Below are 23,308 nucleotides of genomic sequence, written 5' to 3'. Positions count from 1 at the left end.
AATAGTGATGATAGTGCAGACGCTATCGGTTAATCGATATTTATCGACATTTAAGTAACACTACTCTCCGCCATGTGCCTAAGCTGGATTCTGGAATATTGAGATAGATGTAGATTCTGAATGAAATACATTTTGCTGTTAAGAGGCCAAGATGTAAAGCTTTCAATGACCACCATAGCAGCTTCTATTTGAAAAATCTGTGTTAGAACTCAAAGAACTACTGGCTGTATGTAAAGGCTGTCAATGGCACCAAAGTCAAGACTCCAGACACTCAAGGGTGACACAGTAACTGAAATTCAGCAAAGCAAAGCAAAAAGCAGAAATGCTCAATTCTGTTTACGAATGTTTCTTTAATAAAGAAGATATAGGAATAGTAATCCACTTCACTTTTCATATAACTGCAAAGATGAGTGATATTGTTTTTAAAGTTGATTGTGTTGAGAAACAGCTAAAATCATACAACAATGAAGGAAGAATGGAAACTATGTTAGATTCTATGCATAATTTGCAACTGAGTTAGCTCCCCTTTTTAACTGTAACATAGCACAGACTCCTCGAACAAAAAAGAGCCCAGAAGGGTAACATAAGTTACCTATAAAACTGCCAGTCAGAAATGCTTTTTTTGCTGTTGCCAAACTACATTTTATGTGTTCTTCCCTCCACCCATCATCAGTTGCTTTTCTGTCCAATTAGAAAAAAACTCTACAACTAGCAGTGTCTCACAGTCTTCTTTCAGGATACATTCTGCTAAACTGTTCTTCCAAGTCCTTTGCCGTCTTTGACAGAATTACAATGTCATCTAGAAATTGTAAAGTTTTTATTTCTTCTCCCGCAACTGTAATTCCAATTTCATTTTTATCCTTTGTTTCCTTTACTACTTGCACATTGTCAAGACAGAATAATATCATGGATAAGCTACAAACCCTGTCTCACTCTCTTCTCATCTACTGCTTCCCTTACATGTCCTTCAGCTCTTGTAACTGCAATCTGGCCCCTGTACAAGCTGTTGATAACCTTCTGTTCCCTGTATTTTATCTCTGCTACCTTCAAAATTTCAAAAACTTTGTTGAGTAAACACTGTCAAAAGCTTTCTGTAAATGAACAAATACTATGAACATGCTATTGCCTTTCTTCAATCTATCCTCTAAGATAACACACTGGGTTAGTACTGCCTTGAATGTTGCTAAATTTCTGCAGAACCAAAACTGATCTTCCCCCAGATCAGCTTCTGCCAGTTTTTACATTCTTCAGTAAATAATACATGTCAATATTTTGCAACCACGTCTCATTAAAATATTGATTCAGTAGTAAGTACATCTGTTAGCACCCACCTTCCTTGGCATTAGAATTATTACACGCTTCCTTAAGTATGAGAATATTTCACATATCTCACATATCTTGCTCATCATGTGGAATAATTTTTCATGGCTTACTCTTCCAAGTATCTCAACAATTATGAAGGATGATGATGATGTTAGGTTTGTGGGGCCCTCAACTGCACGGACATCAGCATATGTACAAAGTCCCAATTTTTACACAGTACAATTTTTTCATACTCCAATGTAGCCACTGTCATGAATGATGATGATGATGAAATGATGAGGACAACACAAACACCCAGTCTCTGGGCAGAGAAAATTCCCAGCCCGGCCGGGAATTGAACACGGGACCCTGTGATCCACACACAGCAACGCTAGCCACTAGACCACGAGCTGTGGACAACAAGGAGTATCATCTATTGCATGGGCCTTGTTTCCACTTAGGTCTTTTAGTGTTCTGCGAAATTCTTCTCACAGTATCATATATCCCAACTTATCTTCACCTTCTTCCTCTTATTTTTCTGTGGTGTTGTCTTCAAGCTTGTTTCCTTTCTATAGAATCTCTGTATATTGCTTCAGCTTTCATTTCTTTGCGTAGTACTGGCTTGCCATCTGAGCTCTTGATATTCCTAGAGCTGCTTCTCTTTAATTTTCCTATAGGCAATATCTATTTTCCCCTAGTCATGCATGATCCCATGGCCTTGCATTTTTTGCTGCCCATTACTGCTGACCCAGTTTACATTTTCTGTCAATCTCATGTTTTAGACATCTGAATTCCCTTTGATTTGCTTCGTTTACTGTTTTTTTTATATATATATTTTCTCCTTTAGTCAGTTAAATTCTATATCACATACCTAATTATACATCCAAGTATTTCTATTAGACTGTGTGTTTTTCCCTATGTGATCTTCTGCTGCCTTTATTACTTTGCCTCTCAAAGCTACTCGCTCATCTTCCATTTTTTTCAATTCCATGTTTCAGGCCCACATTGACTAATGACCTCTCTGAAACTCTCAACAATTGCTGGTTCTTTAAATTTATCTAGGTCCCATCTCTTGCAATTCATACCTTTTTGTAATTTCTTCAGTTTTAATCAGCAGTTCATAATCAGTAAATTAAGGTCATATTCCACATTTGCTCCTGGATCTGATTTCAAACTCTGGCTTAAAGTTATACAACAAATTCAAACCTTTCAGTGTCCCCATGTCTCTTCTATGTATACAACCATCTTTCATGTTTCTTAAACCAAGTGTTAGCAATGATTAAATAGTGCTTTGTGCAAAATTCTACCAGATAAGTTTCTCTTTCATTGCTTTCCCCCAGCCCCTGTTGTCCTACTATTTTTCCTTCTCTTCCTTTTCTTACTGTTGAGCTCCAATCACCAGTCACAATTAAAGTTTCCTCTCCCTTAACTATCTGAATAATTTCCTTTATCTCATCATACATTCTTCAATCTCTTCTTCATCTTCTGAGCTTGTTGACATATACTGTTGTGGTGGGCGTTGGTTACATGTTGTAATGAGACAACCTTTTCTAACATAACCTTTATTTTATAGAAAAAATTGATACCAAGTAACTTGTATAGGTGAACATTATCTCCGCTGTTAAAGATTTTGTATATGATGAATTATATTTCAGGCTAAAACATATTAAAGGAAATTGATTTGTTACACTCTGTGAGCATGGTTGGAATTATTCTTCTTTTAGAAATATTTGAAATTATGAAATATCTGGCATACTTTAAATTCCTAGTATTTTTTACACAATCTAAAGCTAATCACTAAATTTATTTCTGGATTCATTTACAAAGTACCTTAGTAAAAATTCTTCTTTTGTCAAGAAAGTTTGTGAACCCTTTTGCTTTGAAAGCTCTTTGGAATATTGTGAGTACCGCGAAATGTAAGTAGTAGTAGGCATGCATCTGAGGAAGCAGACTTATCTCTAATTTTGTCAGCAACTATGTGAATTTGTGTCCTGAAATGGAGATTGTGAAGTCAGTGTGATATGGAAGAATGTGATAAAATAAAAAGAAAGTCCTAGCAACAGAAAGAATTTCATCAATTATTCAGTTCAACATGAAAACAAAAATCAGAATTTCAGCCTCAGTACCCATAGACATGAGAGCTGCAGCCATCAACAATGAGAAAATGAAGATAAGAAAAAAGTTTTTCTTTTGTGTATCATACGCCTCTCAAAGCTTTTGAAACTTTTGAAGAGACAGGAAAATTAATGTTGATGTGTGTGAGGGTTAGATTACAAGTTTGGGTGTCAGCTGTGATCAGTTGACTGATAATGAAGTCTTGTCTGTTGCAGACGAAGAAAGGGCAGTGGTTTGTATCATTTCCAGTTTTTATATACATACAGAAACTCCAGTCACTCAACAAAAGAAGACCTAAGAGCTGCCCAACAAAGTTGTATCAACAATGACGAGATACTATCAACAATGATGGACTGGATGAATTGAAAGAAGAGTTTACAACTATGACAAGGGAAATCAATCAGAAAAAAAGACAAGTACAAACAATTTGTGACTTTTTTTTCCTCATGTGATTGCTAGGAAAATTAATAGAGAAGAGGGTGGCGGTGGCGAACTGAAGCTGTAGGACCCAGGCTAGACATGTTTTAACCAAGTGAAAGTGTAGTCAGCAAAGAAACAGTGAAAACCTATATTTTGCAGTTGGTTTTATCAAAATTAGGAGAAATGAAGATGGATAATAACAAATTTAGTGCAGTTAATGATCAGTTAACTGAAAAATTTACCTCACTATAAGGACAATTAAATGACCTGAAAACTGGAAACAGTGGTAAAATAGACAGGGTATAACACCAAATAGACCAACTTAGTAATCAGATTTCAGTGCTAAATAATGAGTTGTCAGATGGATTAAAAAGTGTGAATGAAGAAAATCGATGTCTTAGAAAATAAATTTATTATCTTGGAAAATGAGTTAGTTGCCCAATCTGCAAATCAGTAGAAGAATGTTAATATCAGAGTTCAACAGAAGGCCATAGAGGAAAGAAATTCAACAGAACTTTAGTAGTTTAGATCAAAACAGTTTAAATGTTGAAAACGATATGCTAACTAATGTAAATCTTTTAGATCAAAAAATTTCAGAAGTTCAGGAAAACTGAATTTACAAAACTCTTTATTTAAAAAATGGGACTGCATGATCCAACATTCCAATCGAAAGTTTTCCATCAGACAATTTACATCCAGTAGATTTTCTGTACCACTGAAGAGAAAGTTTTGTGTCATACAAGAGTGAGAATCAAAAAATTAAATTTGTTAAAAGATGTCTTGAAGGCAAAGCTCCATCTTGGGTAAATCTAAATTTAAGTCAGGGGGAGACATACCAAAGTTTTTTTAAAAAAAATTTTAAATAAATTTTGGTTGGAAGCTGAACAGGGGAGAATTAAAAGTGAATTTCTGAATGGTCCAAATTAATTATAGTACTCTGAAAGAGTTTTGTAAGAATCAACTTAAGAAATTAACACCTCTTGACAAACCATTTGACAAAATGATATTGACTGATGCACTAAAAAGATTACCAGAAAGGTTGCAGTGGGATTTACTACATGGACCTGACAATTGCCTTGAACAATAGCAGATGATAATTGAAATGATAGAAACCATAATCACAATAACTACAGAAATATCAGGGTCAAAATGGTAATGGAGACAAAAATTTTGAACATAATGGTTAATTTAATAGAAGAAATAATCATAGATATAACCATTTGAAAAATGGCACTCCACCTCAATGAAGGTCACAGTTTTGGGGCAAGGAAACACTAGAACAGGATGCCCAATTTACACCTGCAATTAGACAATAATAACAGTTTTAACTGGATCTGAATTACATGGTATTTTTGATGTAGATGTGAATGAGAACTGTGAAATGACTGAGGTTGGTAAGTCTGAGACTCGTAGCTTATTGCAAATGAATGTAGGTGAGGTATGTGACTTTGATAGTGATGAAATAATTTTGGAAGAATATGAGGATGATCAGTATCAGGTGTTTTTGAAGTTTAAGAATAATGGAGTTTCAGATTAGTTTGTGAATACAGAGAAGGTAGGTGGTGTATGTGATGATGTAAGTGAGAACCATGGTATACCAGTTGAGTCAAAACAGTTTCTCAATAATGTCATGCAGAGTAATGATTCAAAGAGTAAAGGTGTGTTTTGGCTATGATAATGCATTCGTTATGCTGTCCATAGTAGCTTACCCACAATTCTCTTCCTACAATACACATGTTCTGATTTTGTGTTCATAACTCTACACTGACCTCACCCAAAATCCTGTTCCTCCTGCTATCACACTTTACTAATTCCCACTATATCTAACTTCAACCTATCTATTTCACTTTTTAAACTATCTAACTTATCTGCACAATTAAAAGATCTAACATTCCATGTTATGACCTGTAGAGTGTCAGTTTTAAACATCAGTTTAGATTTTCCTGATGACAGCATCCTCTTGAGTAGACCTCAGCCTGTGATCCAAATAGATCCATTAAAATAATAATAATAATGGCTGTAATTTCCCCTTTCTTTATTCCTTTTGTTGTACCAGCACAGCAAGGTCATGTTGGCTTATGTTACAAGGCCAGATCAGACAATCATTCAGATTGTTGCCCCTGCTATTACTAAAAAGGTTGCAGTGCCCTTCTTCAGGAACCACATGCCATTCTGACGTCTACATATAAATCACTCCATGATGTATTGCACTAATCATACTGTACATACATACCAAGTAACTTGAAATAAAATAAAAGTGAGTATCTAAAGCTTCCAGTCTTAGACATATCAATGGAAGAATGCTGCTGATTTTTTTGTTACACCATTCACATTTTGTTTACTATTTACTTTTACTTCTTTTTAGTGTAAGTGTACTGAAGACTTACTGACAGGAAACAGCTATTGGTACTCTCTAAAATGCAAATCTTATTTCACTTTTACTTTCTTTACTCACAGTAGGAACAAGGATTTGTAGTCTTATTGCAATGGTAATCAGATAGTTAGGGGTACTAAATAATCATGTATACTCATTCATTTAGCTATTCACTTATCATGCTGTCTAAATCCCATCATGAAACAGACCCTTTAGAAATGTTGCATCATTGGATCAAGCACCAAACCTGTGGTAATAAAATATTTAATGCATCCTGGCTCCAAGTTTAGTTTCATTCTTTTCATTCTTGTGGCATTATTTGTTATTGCATTCTTACATTTTGTTGTTGTTAAGATATTACCACATCCACACAAGATGAAAGCTTTTAACTCTGTACCATTTTAATTTTCGTAGTAGAACTTTATTGTCTACATAAATAAAGGCTTTGGCAAGATCATTGAAAGTTTCAAGATGGTAATTTCTGTTGATTATTATTATTTGAATTGAGTTCATGAGATTGCATCCTGAGTGGAAAAGCCATTACAGAAACTAAACTGAGTTGTTGACAAGAGGTTATTGTCAGATAGATGGTTCAGTACTCTGTTGAAAGTGATTTTCCCAAAAAATTTTGAGAACACAAGAAGGAGAGAATTTGAGCTGTAATTAGAGATTGAGTGCTTATCTCAACTTTGGTATATTGGGATTACTGTGCCATACACCAATCTCTCCAAAAATTCACTTTGATTCATTGTATGGTTACAAAGGTATCCCAAGAATGGTGCTACCAAATCAGCAAAAGATTTTAGAACTTTGGCAGAGATACTATCATAAGCAGTAAGTTACTACTTTTTAGTCACCTAATGATTTTTATAATCTCTCTTAACAGATGAGTTGGCAAAACTGATATCTAGTGGTTGCCCATCTTAATAAGCTTATTAGATCTGCTTTCAATGGACCATTATTTGTCCCCATGTTTTCAGCTTCTGTTAGGAAGAATTCATTGAAATTATAGAAAATCATCCTATTTCATATCACTTGCCACCCTGCTACTGTCATCTAGGAGTTAAATATCATTTGCTTCTTGAGTTTATTCATTTTGTGCCTATTCATACTTCAAATTGTCCTTTCTTTGTTATTGGAATTTTGACTTTTTTGTGCACAGTGCATGAATTTTTCCTGTTTGATGACTTTTTGAAGAATTTTGCAGTACTGCATGTAGTGAATTTTTAAGTCTTTATTAGATCTAGTCCTTTTTATTAAATAAATCTCTCTCTCTTCAATGCATTAAATAACTCTTTCTCTTCATTGTACAAGAACTTTGATCCCAGATGTTAGCTAACATTTTTCTTAGCTCCCACTGTTCATGTCCTTTAACCATTGTAAAGAAAAACTGGATACATAATGTTGTAAGAATATTATTAAAAATAATTAATTTTCTCATCTGCTGTGTACACTTAGTAAATTTCTTCTGTCAATTCTCCTAGAGTAGTGTGAACTGAGTCAGCATTTACAATTTTTTGAACATTACTTTTCCTGTGATTCTTGAAGTTTTCCTGGCATACTGAATGTTCGATGAGATTTCGGGATTGCAGCCAGATCCCGTTGACTTCTTGTCACGATATTTCAGCTGGCAATCATCCAGCCATCTTCAGGTGAGTATCCACAACTGGAGACTGCAAGTTCCCAGAGCCAACTTTATAGGAAAAAGTTGGCTCGAAAATGCTTGTGAATTGGCCTCTGTCACAGGAGCATCCTCTATCGAAATCTGCACCCTCTGGAGCTATTATTCTATCTGTGGAAGGCAGGCGAATGCGAAAAGGTGAAAACTATATGTCCACCCTCTGTCCGAATGTGGCCCTGAATTGCTAAAAACAGACGTCAGATGCTGCCAGACCTGTCATTATGAATAAATTGTCTTCTCTCAGAGGAAATTAGAGAGATCACAAGGTACCAAGCCTTGTCCAGTTGAAAACTGCCATCACAATTTATAATTTTTGCACTAGACGTATCTCCACAGATTATTTAATTACTGAATCCCAAAAAGTTTTTGCTGGGACCCAGATTTTCATGGCGGAAAAATCCATAGTGTGTCCTATGGTAATACAGTGCTCAGCTATGGCCGACTTACTGGGCTGCGAAAGGTAAGTGTGGCGTTCTTGTCCAATGCGCCTTTCATGTACTGTGCGTGTCATCTGACTGATGTAAGGTTTGTGACACTGGCAAGGAATTTTATAGATCCCAGCCTTCCACAGACCCAGATCATCTTTTACTGAACTGAGAAGGGCACTAATCTTCGCCGGTGGCTAGAAGATTACTTTAACTTGATGTTTCCTTAGGATCCTGCCTATTTTAGATGAAAGGTTGCCAGCGTGTGGAAGGAACACCCTGGACTTGAATAGCTCCTTATCTTCTTGATGTTTTGGGTGTTCACGTTTCTTCCTTCTTAGCGCTGTTCTAATCTGATGTGGAGAGTAACCATTACCGCTGAACACCGACTCTCAATGTTCCCACTCCTTTGCAAGGCTGCCTCCATCAGAAACATCATGAGCCCAGTGCACCAATGTTCTAATAACACTGGTAGTTTGTTAAGGATGATGTCTGTGGTGTCACCGCCAGACACCACACTTGCTAGGTGGTGGCCTTTAAATTGGCAGCGGTCTGTTAGTATATGTAGGACCCGCGTGTCGCCACTATCAGTGATTGCAGAGCGAACGCCGCTACACGGCAGGTCTAGAGAGACTTCCTAGCACTCGCCCCAGTTGTACAGCTGACTTTGCTAGCGATGGTTCACTGACTTCTATGCTCTCATTTGCCGAGATGATAGTTAGCATAGCCTTCAGCTACATCATTTGCTACGACCTAGCAAGGCGCCATTATCAGTTACTATTTATATTGTGAATCATGTACCGTAAAGACCGACATTCATCATTAATGGATTAAAGTTAAGTATTCCACCAGCTACATCCATTTTTCTAATGTCTAATTTCCTTGTCCTGTTCCAGACCTCACGCCAGCCTGCATGAGCTAAATCACGTGCCTTTCTGCCTCCTCTAGTAACACGGTGTTGGCTCTCCTGCCAACCACATTGGTGACGAGAGTAAAAGTGTTCATATCTAAATTGTCCAGATTTACTTGTGTAATGGCTTCGCCACAATCTCCAGATGTACTGTCCAAATTTTATCGCTTACAGAATCATCAGACGCAGGCCTTACTGGATGTCATTGAAAAGCTCGTTTAGGGTCAATGTGCGATGCAAAACGATGCGGTAGCAGCCGCTTCACCACTAACGCAGCCACAACACGTTGTTGCACCCACTTTTCGACCTTTTGATACTGCACTGGAAAGCTGGACGGAGTGGTCACGCCAATTTGGATTCCATCTCACCGCCTACAGAATTCAAGGTAACGAGCAGCAGCCTTTTATGTTATCTTCAGTCGAGGTGAACACGTACCATGTGATAGTCAAATCATTTCCTCGCCGCGACGTAGCAACTCTGTCCTACAAAGAAATTTTGTCTGCATTAGATGCATATTTCAAAGAATCAGTCAATGTCGTTGCGAAAAGGTATACCTTCTTTCGTACAAAACATACGGCAGGTCAGACTAATCAAGAGTGGGTTGCAACCTTGCAAGGCCTTACTAGGGATTGTGCTCTTGAGTGTCAATGTGGACTCCCTTATTCAGATACTACAGTACGTGATGCAATTGCACAGACCGTTTCTGATGTTCGTATAAGGGAACAGATTTTGAACCTAGTAAATCCCTCCCTTCAACAAGTGATGGACATAATGGATCAGCAGGACACACTTGACTTTGCTCAGGAATCATTTGAAACTTCGCCAGCAGTGTGTCAGGTTAACCGGACCACCGGGCAAGCAGCACGGAGCAGTAAACAGCCCTCGCGCCCTGCTGCGCCACTGCCGCCAGGCTCTTAGCCACGTGTGCCGCGCAGGCAAGCAAATGCAGTGATCAAATCATGCCTGCGGTGTGCTACTAAACATTTCTGTGAGAATTGCCCGTCACGCCAAGCTATTTGTTTTTATTGTAATAAAAAGGTCATGTTCAGAGTGTTTGCTAGAAAACGCTCAGATCAGAAGCTCAAAACCGTTCCAGGCCCTTTGCTTCATGCCAGAATCGGAATCGAACCAAGGATACAAAGGCTCACGAAACTTCATCCATGGAAATTCATGTAGTTCATTCCACTCCACGCATTGCCACTCTCTCTAACAGTGACTGTGTTTGTCCCAAAAATAGTGTGTGTCAACATCGCCGGAACTCCCGTCAAGTCGCAAGTGATTATGTACCAGTGTCAGTACACATTGCACGAGACAGTAGCACTTGTCGTCAGCAGGACAATAAACTTGTTGTAGACTTGGACATTAACCACAAAGTCATACCATTCCAGCTCGATACCAGAGCTGCAGTTTCACTGATCAATCAAGACACTTACAAACTGCTGGGCACACCTCCGTTGCGTGCCGCAAATGTTAAGTTAACTAGCTATTCAGGGCAAGAGATCCCTGCGTCAGGACAGTGCAGCCTTCTTGCAACTTACAAAGGACAAACAAAACTTGTGTCATTTAACGTCCTTTGTTCTTCTTATGCAGTCTATAGTAAATCAGGTCCTATCAGTGAACCAGACGGTGCCTTCAGACAGTGTTTCTCGTCTATGTGAAGAATTTGCAGACATTTTTGCACCGGGCCTCGGTTGCACTAAGAACTATAAAGCACATTTGGACCTGAAAGTAAACGCACAACCAAAATTTTTCAGAGTGCGCAATGTTCGCCACGCATTGCATGATGAGGTCGCATAAACATTACACGATTTGGAATCACAAGGTGTAATTGAACGTTTGCAGGCTTCTCTCTGGGCATCACCCTTAGTAATTTTGCCAAAATCTTCCGGAGAACTGAGACTTTGTGTGGACTTCAAGGTAACAGTGAATCCACAGCTAGTGATTGCAACTTTTCCTTTACCCTGCCCGGAAGATCTTTTTGACAAACTGTGCCCGGGTAAATATTTTTCAAAGTTGGACCTCACAGATGCATACTTGTAAATACCAGTGGACAAAGAATTCCAGCTCATTTTGGTGGTTAACACGCATCGTGGGTTCTATCAATTCAAACTACTGCCATTCGGGTGTGCATCTGCCTCTGCATTGTTTCAGTAATATCTACAAACTGTTTGTGCATCAGTCCCTACTGCAGCAAATTATCTGAACGATATTGTGATCTCTGGAAAGACGGAAGAAGAACATTTGGCCAATCTCAGAACATTATTTCAGGTCTTGCGACAAAATGATCTTCGCTTGTGGAAGGACAAATGTGTGTTTTTTGCTCATGACTTGCCATACCTGGGACATGTACTCAATGCCCAAGGCATACATCCCAGTCCCACACCCCTTCGTGCCATACAAGACTTGCCTTCGCCATAGCATTTGAAGCAGCTACAGAGGGTGCTGGGAAAAATAAATTACTACCACCGCTATGTGCCACATGCCTCTTCCATTTCAGCTCCGCTTCATCGCTTACGCTATAAGAGTGTTTCGTTCGTCTGGATGATGGAATGTGACCACGGCTTTCGCCAGTTGAAATCAGCATCGCTTTCCAATACTTGCCTTACGCCATTCGATCCCCAGAAGCCCCTCTTGTTGATGGTGGATGCATCGGATTTCGGGATCGGTGCTGTGCTTGCGCACAAAGATGGATCGCACGATCGCCCTATTGCCTTGGCGTCCAAATTGCTCTCGTCTGCTCAAAGAAATTATTTACAGATCGAGAAAGCAGCATTGGCTCTCGTATTTGGTGTTACAAAGTTTCATGATTGCTTGTATGATTGTCACTTTACTATAATCACAGACCACAAAACTTTGACATCGCTTTTTCATCCGACCAAGCCTGTACCTCCACATACAGCGCAGAAATTCATTCGCTGGTCTATTTTCCTCTCGCAGTACTGCTACAATATCTTGTATTGGTCCACTGCTAAGCAAGGAAACGCTGATGCATTGTCCCTCTTGCCTGTTGCTGAGGATAGGGTATTCGATTCCTCTGAACTTGCTTGCATGTTCATTGATGCGGAAACCAATGACGTGGTCGAATTGTTTCCGATTGATTTTCGTCGTGTAGCTACAGCCACAGCTGCCTACACTGTCCTTGCTCCCATTCTGCGTTTTGTTGCTACACAATAGCCCTTGTCAAAGTCATGGATTAGGACCCGTTGGTTCGCCGATTTTTTGCTCACAAGGAGAGACTTTTTGTACGATGTGGTGTTTTGCTGTTGCGTTCTGATAATGATCAGTCCAGGGTCGTGGTACCACGTTCGTTACTGTCCTCTGTCTTACAGCTTCTCCACCACGGACATTGGGGTATAGTGAGAAGGAAACAACTTGCTCATCAACACTGTACTTGGTTCAGAATCGATGCCACATGGTGAGTGCCGAACAACAATCAGCACCTCTGCAGAAATTCTTATCATGGCCAAAAGCCACTTCCCCTTGGCAATGCTTACACATCGATTTTGCTGGTCCATTCTGGAATGCTCGATGGTTGGTTGTGGTAGATTCATTCAGTAATTTTCCTTTTGTTGTCCGGATGTCTTCCATGATGTCATCTGCAACATCCAAGCATTATCCGCTATCTTTTGCATTGAAGGTCTTCCACAGACTATTGTTTCCAGCAATGGACCACAATTCATGTCCGCAGAATTTCAGTCATTCTGCAAGGCCAATAGTATTCAACATCTGACATCTGCACCATTCTTGCCACAGTCAGGCGGTGCCTCTGAATGATTGGTCGGGACTTTCAAGTCACAGATGTTGAAGTTGAAAGAGTCGCATTCTCGGGTGGATGCGTTATTGCTCTTTTTGTCCTCGTATCGCTCTCAGCCCTGAGTTGGTCGCTCGCCGGCTGAGTTGCTCCACAGTCGTCACCATTGAACCTTGATGTCTTTGCTACATCCACCGCATCAGGTTCCTGAGTAGCGGCAGACACCTGCTTTTGCTGCAGGCGTCGTTTTCTACTATTGCCAATATCGAGGTTCACGGCGTTGGCTCGAAGGGGGCATTCTTCGCTGCCTTGGCAAGTATCTGGTTTTAGGGGCCTCTGGTGAGGTGCGTCGGCATCTGAACCAGCTGCGACTCTGTCATCGCACGGGATCTGCTGCTCGCCGTCTGCTTTCAGCGACGGTGCCGTCCAGTCAGCGCCCCAGGGACCCATCTACTGGCTCGCCTCAGCCTCAGGTGTTACCGACGGTGCCTTCCATTTTGCCCCATGGCGCCACACCACCGCCACCGCCGCACCGCCGCCACTGGCACCGCCACCGCCGCCGCCGACTGTTCTCCCGCCGGCGACGTCTGCAGTGGATGCGTCGCTGCATCCGCCGGGCACCTCCCTGGGTCAGACACCACTGATCACTTCCCGTGACCAGTTATCCTCCGACATGGAACTCTTGCCCACTCCAGACCATATGTTGTCTTCGCCCGTCGCGTGCCCTGGCCCGATGTAGGTCAACCCTTCCGCCCCTCCTGTCTCTCTACAGGCGCATACACCGCATGTTGGCGTGCACCCTGGAGCAGGTTTTCAGGCGTTTCCTAGCTCCCCATGGTCTGAATGGCAGGGTGTGGGTGGCACAGCCTTGCCTCTTGCTAGGCTCCACACCTCGTTTCATACGTCAACATGGGGCACTCCCCACAGTGGACAGAAGCCTTATGCCAGAACCGTCGATTTGTGGGGGAGGAATGTGGTGTCACCACCAGACACCACACTTGCTGGGTGGTAGCCTTTAAATCGGCCGCAGTCCGGTAGTATATGTCGGACCCACATGTCGCCACTATCAGTGATTGCAGACCGAGTGCCGCTACACGGCAGGACTAGAAGTACTTCCTAGCACTCACCCCAGTTGTACAGCCGACTTTGTTAGCGATGGTTCACTGCCTACTGACATTCTCATTTGCCGAGACGATAGTTTAGCATAGCCTTCAGCTACATCATTTGCTACGACCTAGCAAGGTTCCATTATCAGTTACTATTGATATTGTGAATCATGTACTGTCAAGACCGACGTTCATTATTAATGGATTAAAATTAAGTATTCCACCAGTTACGTCCGTTTTTCTAAAGTCTAATTTCCTTGTTCTGTTCCAGACTTCACACCAGCCTGCGTGAGCAAAAACGCGTGCCTTTCGGCCTCCTCTGGTAACACGGTGTTGGTTCTCCTGCCAACCACAAAAATGACAACTCGACATTTGCAGGTAAAGGTCCATATGTGTTGGCTTGCAGTAGACAGATTGCCCTTATGACCCATCCACTCTCTTAGTAACCAAGACATCCTAAAACAGCAAGCAACGATCCTTCTCTATTTCCATCATAAACTGGATGTTCTTGTGGATTGCATTCAGATGTTGCCAGAACCATGAAAGTTCTTCTTCATCGTGGGACTACACTAGAAAGGTGTCATCTACATATTGCCAGAAAACTATCAGTTCAAGTTCTACCGAATCTAGTGCCCTTTCCTCAAAGTCTTCCATGAGAAAGTTTGCTACCAAAAAGTGAGGGAGGACTGCCCATGGCAACACTGTCAGTCTGCTCAAAATATTTGTTGTTGAATAAAAAGTAGGTTGAGGAAGGACTTGATGGAAAAGTGTTGTTATGTTGGCCGTGAACTTATTGTTGATGAGCGACAAAGAATCCATAAGATAAACCTTAGTGAAAAGTGAAATGACATCGAGGCTGACTAGTAGGTCAGTTTCACTGAGTTGAAGTGACTTCAATCTATCGATAAAGTCAGCTGAGTTGCGAACATGATGCGCGCACTTCCCCACAAAAGGTCTCAGTAGAGAGTCAAGATGTATCACCAAATCATACGTGCGGGTGTCGATACAGGACATGCTATGAATTTTTCTGCCACGAAAATCTTGGCCCCAGTGAAAACTTTTTGGAATTCAGTAATTAAAGAATATGTGGAGATACGTCTAGTGCAAAATATTATAAATCATGATGGTGGTTTTCAACTGTACAAGGCTTGGGACCCAGTGATCTTTCTAATTTCCTTTGAGAGAAGACAGTTTATTCATAATGACATGTCTGGCGACATCTGATGTCTGTTTTTAGCGACGGCTGATGTCTGTTTTAAGTTACGCGGGCATGCATTCCAACAGAGGGTGGACATGTAGTTTTCATGTTTACGCATGCGCCTGCGTTCCACAGATAGAACGGTAGCTCCAGAGGGTGCGGATTTTGATAGCTCCTGTGATGGAGGCCAATGATCATGCATTTTCGAGCCAATTTTTTTCTGTAAAGTTGCCTCTGGGAACTTGCAGTCTCCAGCGATGGACACTCACCTGAAGATGGCTGGACGATTGCCAGCCGAAATATTGTGGCAAGAAGTCAACGTGATCTGGCTGCAATCCCAAAATCTCATCGAACATTACTTTTCCTTTCTAAGTTAAACCTGACTGATGGGGATGCTCTATAGCCGCCATTTGACTATCGTGGTCAGATTCCATTTATTATGCAGCTCAAATCTATTTCATTAAATCAAATTTTGACATCAGTAACTCTAGGTGCCCTCAATCAAAATTGTTTGGTTGAAGTCCATTTTGAAATCCCCATAGACAATCACTTCCCAGTTATTTCTACTAAATCTTATTAGTATTCACTGTCATTGCTTAATGAAGTTTAAAACATTTGTTGTTGGATCCTACAGGCAGTCAGAATTGGTATCTTGTATGTTTCAGAGTCCATTGCTAAAGTACAGCACTCTTCAGTGAGGTCTATAGCCAGGGACTTTATTTTAATTTTGTGTATATAGATTCTCCCCCTCTCCTTATATTACACTTATGTAGAAATATTTTTAAATTTTTCAGTGTCCTAGATTGGTACGGGTAGGTCATTTTTCTTATTGAACAGTTTTTTAGTGATTGAAAAGTTCAGATATATTATGACTGTTGTTTTTTTGTTTTTCCATTTATTATTGCACCTACATCTATATTTATTTGGTAGCTATATTTTCTAGAAACATCCACTAAAAAAAGATCCCATGAAAATAGGGTGGGAAACTGGTTATATCAGTAGTCTCTAACTGGAATAATGACAATATTATAGAAAGGATAGGTAACTACTCACCATATAGTGGAGATGTTGAGTCACACACAGGCACAAAATAATGACTGCTGAACAAATGAGCATAAATCTTACACATTCAAGATAATAAAATATAATGCTAACCATATTCACCTTAAAAGTAGCACACAAGTGGCAGCTACAGAGTATGCCACAAGTGCTCCTACTGACATCATGTCAATAAGTTCATCCACATCAAAGATGAGTGCCATAAGACCTAAAAATCCAGAAAATTTGTGGACTTATTTAAAAATTAGCACAATGAGGTAAAGCCTTTTTAAAGAACTAGGGTATTAACATGTAAGATACTGTAATAGCATAATATCTCTTATATGAGTGAATTTTTCATTCTTACAGTTCATTCCTTAGACTAATATCTAAATAGAGGTAGAAGTTATTGCCCAAGTAAAACATGGCTACATGGAGTGAGAGTGCAACACAGCACCATTGAGTTCATGCAGTGCACAGTGCCGATGACATTCAGTGAGCTGGAGGAGTGTTGTGAGTGAATGACAAAACAGAGACAGGGGAGACTGCTGGAAAGAGGGTGTTGGTACTGAATGAGCAACATTAGGGTTATGGTGCAATGTGGAGGTGGGTGTACTGGAAGGAGTTAGTGGAAACTGAAGCCAGGAGGACTGCAAGGACAACTCCCATCTGCATAGTTCAGAGAAGGCAGTAGTATGGACTCTAAAGCAGCCACTGAAATAATGCATACTGTACTCAGCAGCACGTTCTGCTATTTAGTGTTCAGCTGCCTTCTTGTCCATAGTTGACGATAGCTGTTCATTCAAGTGTACAGTTGGTTGATGGTCATGTCCATTTAAAATGCTGGGCAGAAATTGTAGCAGAGCTGATATATGACATGACTGCCTTCATAGTGTCCTTGTCTCTGATGGGACTGGATAAACTTGTGATGGGACTGGAGCAGGATGCACTGGGTGGGTTCATTAGACAGTTTTTGCCACTGGATCTTCCACAGGAATAAGTCTTATGTGTCAAGGGGCTGGGAGACAGTGTGGCATAATGATGAACAAGTATATTGCATAGATTAGGTGAGTGGTGGGATACATTTCTCAGTACTTATGTCCTACCTATTCCATTTACAACAAAATAGAAAAATAATTGCATACTCACCAGTTAAAACACCAGCACAAAGTGTACCAATGAATGGTGTTCTGAACCTAGGGTGCACTTTTCCCATGAACTTAAATAAGAGATCATCTGAAGACATAGCATAAAGTAACCGTGAGAGTGTAAACATTCCACCAAGAAAACTGAAACGAAGATAAATGAATTGCTAAGAAGTTTTTTCAGGATATATTAGAACCTTAATACATGTAAGTAACTTATTGCTTTTCTCTGCTATAAGTATCAATGGTTTAACAAACATAAATATTTGTAGAGGCCGAACCAAAATACTTTTACAAATTTTGAGGGCTGATTCCTCACATCAATACAAGAAAAGAAATCTAAAAACATGTGCCCAAAAATCATTCCTATATGATTTATTAATGAAAGTACAAAATTTCAAAATGTCCTCCACTTATGGACTGTTTCAAACACGTTTAGATGGTACTGAATCATTTAATAGACTCGCATGGCATGTTTGTGAAGGATCTCTGCACAAAAATGTCTGCTGTTTAAAATAAGTGTTTTGTATGGTCCTAAAAATAATGCACCACAGCACTGAGGTCAGAGGAAGGAGCAGGCTCAAACTGGTCTCCTACAATATATTGACCCATCATGGTACAAATCATCCAAAAAATTTGAACTAAATATAATGGATCATCCATGCAGCATAAATTGCTTGTTTATTATTATTATTCATAGGGACACATTCTGCAGCAACTCTGGACAAGAGCAAAAATTCTTAGGTGTGTATACTGAATAAAAATGGACTTGGAAATCACAAAATATAATCATCTCAAACATCTGAGCTGAGGAAAATTTGCTTTTTTGTGTCTTTGCTGATTCTGGTGATGAAACTTCAGGAAGTTGACTTACTTTTTTATAAGTTAATTCAGTTTGGAATAATTATCAAGGACAGTTCCAGGTGACAATGATGAAGTTAACAAGCTCAAGGTACTTTTTTTTTTTTAAAAAAAAAGGATCTAGCAAGAAACACAAGATACAAGTGATGTAGCTGCTATGTAAATGCATAAGAATATCAAAGTTAAAATGTTTTTTATAAGTAAACAGGGTGGGTCAAACAAAAATGTTGAGAAAATTGCTTGAAAACGAACTTGAAGGTGAGGGACCTAACAGGCATCCCAAGAGATGGTGCATCACTCAACTGAAATGGGATGTGGAAGTAAAAGGAGTGGTATAACAACAAGTTGAGAGGCAAGACAAGTACCTCGACATACCGTATATACTCGAATAATCCGCACATGTTTTTTACCGAATTTTAGGACGAAAAACTGGGGTGCACAGATTATTCGAAATATTGTTGGTACTGCTCCGCCTCCAACAATACATCCCATTATACCATTTCATTGTTGTAGCCTCAGTCTGTGATGCATCAGTAGCACGTTAGGAGTGAAGTATTAACATCTTCAATCTTGTTAATTATGGCTACAAGTTCTCGTTATCGCTCGTACACTGCTAAAGAAAAAGTGAAAATTATTGAAGAAGCCGAGAATATTGGAAACCGTGCAGCAGGAAGAAAGTATGACATGAGTGATAGTTGTATTCACAACTGGTGAAAAAATACAACACAGCTTCAAGAAACTAATACTAATCGCTGGGCATTTCGCAGCCAAAATGTGAAGCAACCAGACCTCGAGAAAAGGCCCTGCGATTATGTAGATGAGAAGTCACAATACAGATGCATGGTGACAAGTGAAATGTGACAACTTAAAGCATTGTCTTTAGCCAAAGAACTAGGCATTACCAGTTTCAAAGCTAGCCAGGGCTGGCTATCAAGATTTTTCAGCCGAAATGGTTTAGGATTCTGGATGAAAACTACTACCGCTCAGCAGCTTCCAGGCGATTACGAGGAAAAAATAGTGAATTTTCATCGTTAGGTGATAAACCTGCACCGTAAACAGTCGTATACATTATTGCAAATTGGTAATGCAGATCAAACGCCAGTCTATTTTGAGATGCCGCTCGACAACGCAGTGAACAGGAAAGGAGAAGCCAGCATCATGATACGAACTGGCGGCAGTGAGAAACTAAGACGTATAGTGATGTTGTGTGTAACTTGTGATGGACAATAGCTACCACCTTATGTGATATTAATAGGAAAACTATTCCGAAAATATCAGTAAAAGGCATACCAGTATTATTGAGAGTGAACCCAAAAGGGTGGATGGACAATGAACTTATAATTGACTGGATGACACACGTTTGTCAATGTCGTCCTGGTGCGTTACTGAATTTAGGCAACATGTTGGTCCTGGACAGTTTCTGCGGACATACAACTAAGGAAGTGTGAGACAAATTACAAAAACGGAAAACTGACTTGGTCATTATCCCTGGAGGCCTAACATCCATCCTACAACCACTAAATGTGTGTATAAATTGGCCATTCAGAGCTGCACTTAAACAGCGATATACGCAATGGATGGCTGATGAAAACCATAAGTTCACACCTAGTGCAAAAATCAAACAGCCAGATTTGTCCCACACTTGTGAATGGGTGAAAAGTGCATGGGACTCCATTCCACAACCACTGGTGGAAAAATCCTTCAAAAAATGTGGAATCACAAATTCACTGGATGAAACAGAGGATGATGCTCTATGGGAAGATTGTGAAGATGACAATGATTCTCCCACTAGTGATGATGATGAAAGTGATGAATAAAGTGGTAAGAGAGGAAACGTACTGGTATTGGCTAAAATATTTTGTTGCACATGCTGTATTAACAAATTCTTAAACAAGATAATTCACATTTCTTTTTTTTTTTTTTTTGCTATTGTAGGTACAGGTAGAGTCCCGGCTGGCGGTGATAATGTTCCCTGGCCGCCTGCCCGCCTAATGGGCCAGCCGGCCAGCTGCACGCTGCCGAATCGGTTGCGTTTTAACGATGTATCAACCTCTACAGCAGCATTGCTTCAAACTAGTAGTTATTATACATACTTTTGAACACATCATAATTTTTTTTGGTAAATAAAACAAATTAAAGCAAAACTATCTGTTTTTTTCCTCTTCCTCAAAATTGGGGTGCACAGATTATTTGAGGGTGTGGATTATATGGTAGAGGGAAAACACAATTATACCTTATGCCCATGCAATCTGAGATGGTTAATAGATGATGATGATAATGATGATGACTGACAACAGCTTCACAATATATGTACTTGCTTATGAAGAACCAGCCACAATTTGAAAATAACAATAGCATTTGTAAATACAACATTAAAAACAAAAATAGCCACCACAATTCCTGTCTTTTGTGTAGAGAAAGGAACAACGTATGCAGCCATAAAAATATATTGCTATCTGTCTAGTGAATTAAAGGTGGTAACAAACACAATGAACATAATTTTTATGACAAATATCTTAGTGTACTTTGGTGACACACATTAAATTTTATTTTAGTTAATGATTAAAATAAAAACCCTGGTGTACAAAAAAGAAAGGAAGTCAGATTGTAAATATGTTTCACTACAGACCATTGATGATGTTTTATTTTAATAAAATTAAATGCATTTGCTGACTAAACATGCATTTTCTTGTAGTTGCAAAGATGGAATTAAAATATGCTCAATAAAAGAAAATGTACAGTATTTGTGAATCTACTGACATATTCCATATCACAGTGAAATGTCACACTGGAGGAACAGATAACTAAACCAAACTAAACTAAGCTACAGACTTAATGTATCATACTGTTTTAATATAACACAGATGCTAATTATAGCGTGGATAGACATATAAGAAAGTTACCACAAACTGTTCTACTTCAAATTCTCCATTCTGATTATGAGAAACATAATAATCTTGGAATATGTGAAGTGTGTCTGCGGTTGTGAATACAAACATCCATCAGCTCGGGAATGTGACACTGAAAATTTGTGTTTGGCTGGGACTTGAACCCAGATTCCTCACTCTACATGAGCAGTTGCCTTAACCACTTTGGCTATCCATGCAATTACTCATGGCCACAGCCAAATGCCCATATGGCATCATTCCTCCATCACAACCTGCACTCATCCACAAATTCTGTAATTCCCATATAGGGCAGGAGATTTTAATTGAAAGTCACTGCCTGGTATCGGCCTATAATTATGATATTGCAGTGCCTCTGTTGTTAAGAAGAATGATGCAATGTTCCTTCAGACATGCATGCATGTCCATAGGAACAATGCATCACTCTTCTTAACAACACAGGCACTGCAATGTCATATTGTAATAATCTTGAGTTTCAAATAGATAATGACTACCACAGTTACACAAGGAGTGTGGTTACACATTTTGAAATATTTTGGTACACACCTAGTACTGAGGCTGGAAATAGCACCAATGCTTACAATCCATTGAGCCCAAACCCAACCAGTTTTCTGAAATGCATATAATATTGGCACATCTGCATCCTATGAAGAAATAAATTACAAATCATACATTGTTATGCTGTTTGATTCACAAAGCACTTTAAATAAATAAAAGAAATCAAATTGCCATCATTTGTGACAAGTGAACTGTTATGTGATTTCTGAATGCAAGAAATATGTCATATGATAATCAACACAAATCCATAGATGCTTTTGGATTGAACATTATTAATGATGCATCTGCCATGGAAATTACAATTTTAAAAGCAAATCTGCCCCTTTATAACCACATTACTAGAAGTTAAAACAATTTCCATATGGGATACAAATCCCTGTTTAGGGTTCAGAACAGAGTTTTATTTTATGGTATAAAAATCTATAACAGTCACTGTCAGACAACAGGCAGGAAATTGAAAATCACAAAATATTCAAAAAACAAAGTAAAAGAAAACCCCATTGCCTTCTAATTCTGCAATATATCAGACTATCTGGAGTCAGCAATGTAATTCCACATAACTCTAATGCATGCATTAACAAATCTTGACTTTAGACAAACCTCTTTCAGCTGTCTGTATACTGGTAAAGTTACATGAAGTAGACAGACACAGAAGCTAGCTCAGTAGTAAAAGAGGAGGACCAGTACTGAGGCAAGTCATTTCTGTAAATTATACTAACAATAAATTATGACCAGAGCTAATCTATTATTTCTAAATTAGAAATACTGCCCATATTTAACAATATGATTAGATTAGCTCTGGTCATAATTTATTGTTAGTACAACTTACAGAAGTAGTGCCTTATTCCATGTCCCTGAAGGCTCTCCTTGATGATGGTATTCATGGAATATTGTGACTGTGATACGGCAGAAAGTTGGGAATGTCCGAAGAACCCACTGATGCTGGACCAATGGTCCAGGGCTCATCAACAGAGATTCACAGAATGTGAGCATGAGGACAAGAAGAAGAGCAAGTGGCCAATGGAGCCAGCACAACAGAAAAATAAATTCCAAATGAGTGATACAAGATTGAAAAAATAACACATAGAAAAAAACTAAGACCAAACCAGTGGGGTGCAATGAGAACAAAATGAGAGTGCAGCATTTAATGACTCACAGTCCTAGTGGGCATGGACCATCGAAAGACTGTCAGTGATTGAGCATTATGGTCAGGTGAATTTGTTACTGGACAAAGTATTGTACACACCAATTTGAATGTAAGATTTTGTTGTAGTTTGAGTTGATTCATGGCTCTGTGCCTATATTTTACTTTCATCACCACATCCGAACAACTGAAGGCAGAGCCACTGTGCAGCTAGCTTTACAGCATGGCAACATGCTCTAATTTGCCAACAAGTTGTGTGTGGCTCTGTGGTACCATACTCCCAGCACTCCAGAGGTAATGCTATCAATTGTAGATGTAACAGTGCCCTGCAGCAGACATCACTGAGTTCCTTATCTAGTCGCCATCATTGAGTT

General features: G+C 39.5%; 1 protein-coding gene across 1 annotated transcript in view; it reads right to left on the bottom strand.

Annotated features, from left to right (window-relative positions):
- LOC126281836 (cationic amino acid transporter 3-like) overlaps window positions 1–23,308 on the bottom strand; it is a 129,033-nt gene that overhangs the window by 15,753 nt on the left and 89,972 nt on the right. Inside the window, exons 8-10 of the mRNA XM_049981086.1 lie at window positions 21,779–21,876; window positions 17,470–17,609; window positions 16,447–16,549 (exon numbers count right to left, since the gene is read on the bottom strand). Coding sequence (XP_049837043.1) covers window positions 16,447–16,549; window positions 17,470–17,609; window positions 21,779–21,876 — 341 coding nt within the window. The remainder of the gene's footprint in view (window positions 1–16,446; window positions 16,550–17,469; window positions 17,610–21,778; window positions 21,877–23,308) is intronic.

The sequence above is a fragment of the Schistocerca gregaria genome, chromosome 7 (assembly GCF_023897955.1).
Source record: "Schistocerca gregaria isolate iqSchGreg1 chromosome 7, iqSchGreg1.2, whole genome shotgun sequence".
NCBI lineage: Eukaryota > Metazoa > Arthropoda > Insecta > Orthoptera > Acrididae > Schistocerca > Schistocerca gregaria.
The sequence above is the reverse complement of the archived record's forward strand: the minus strand, read 5'-3'. Positions and strand labels throughout refer to the sequence as shown.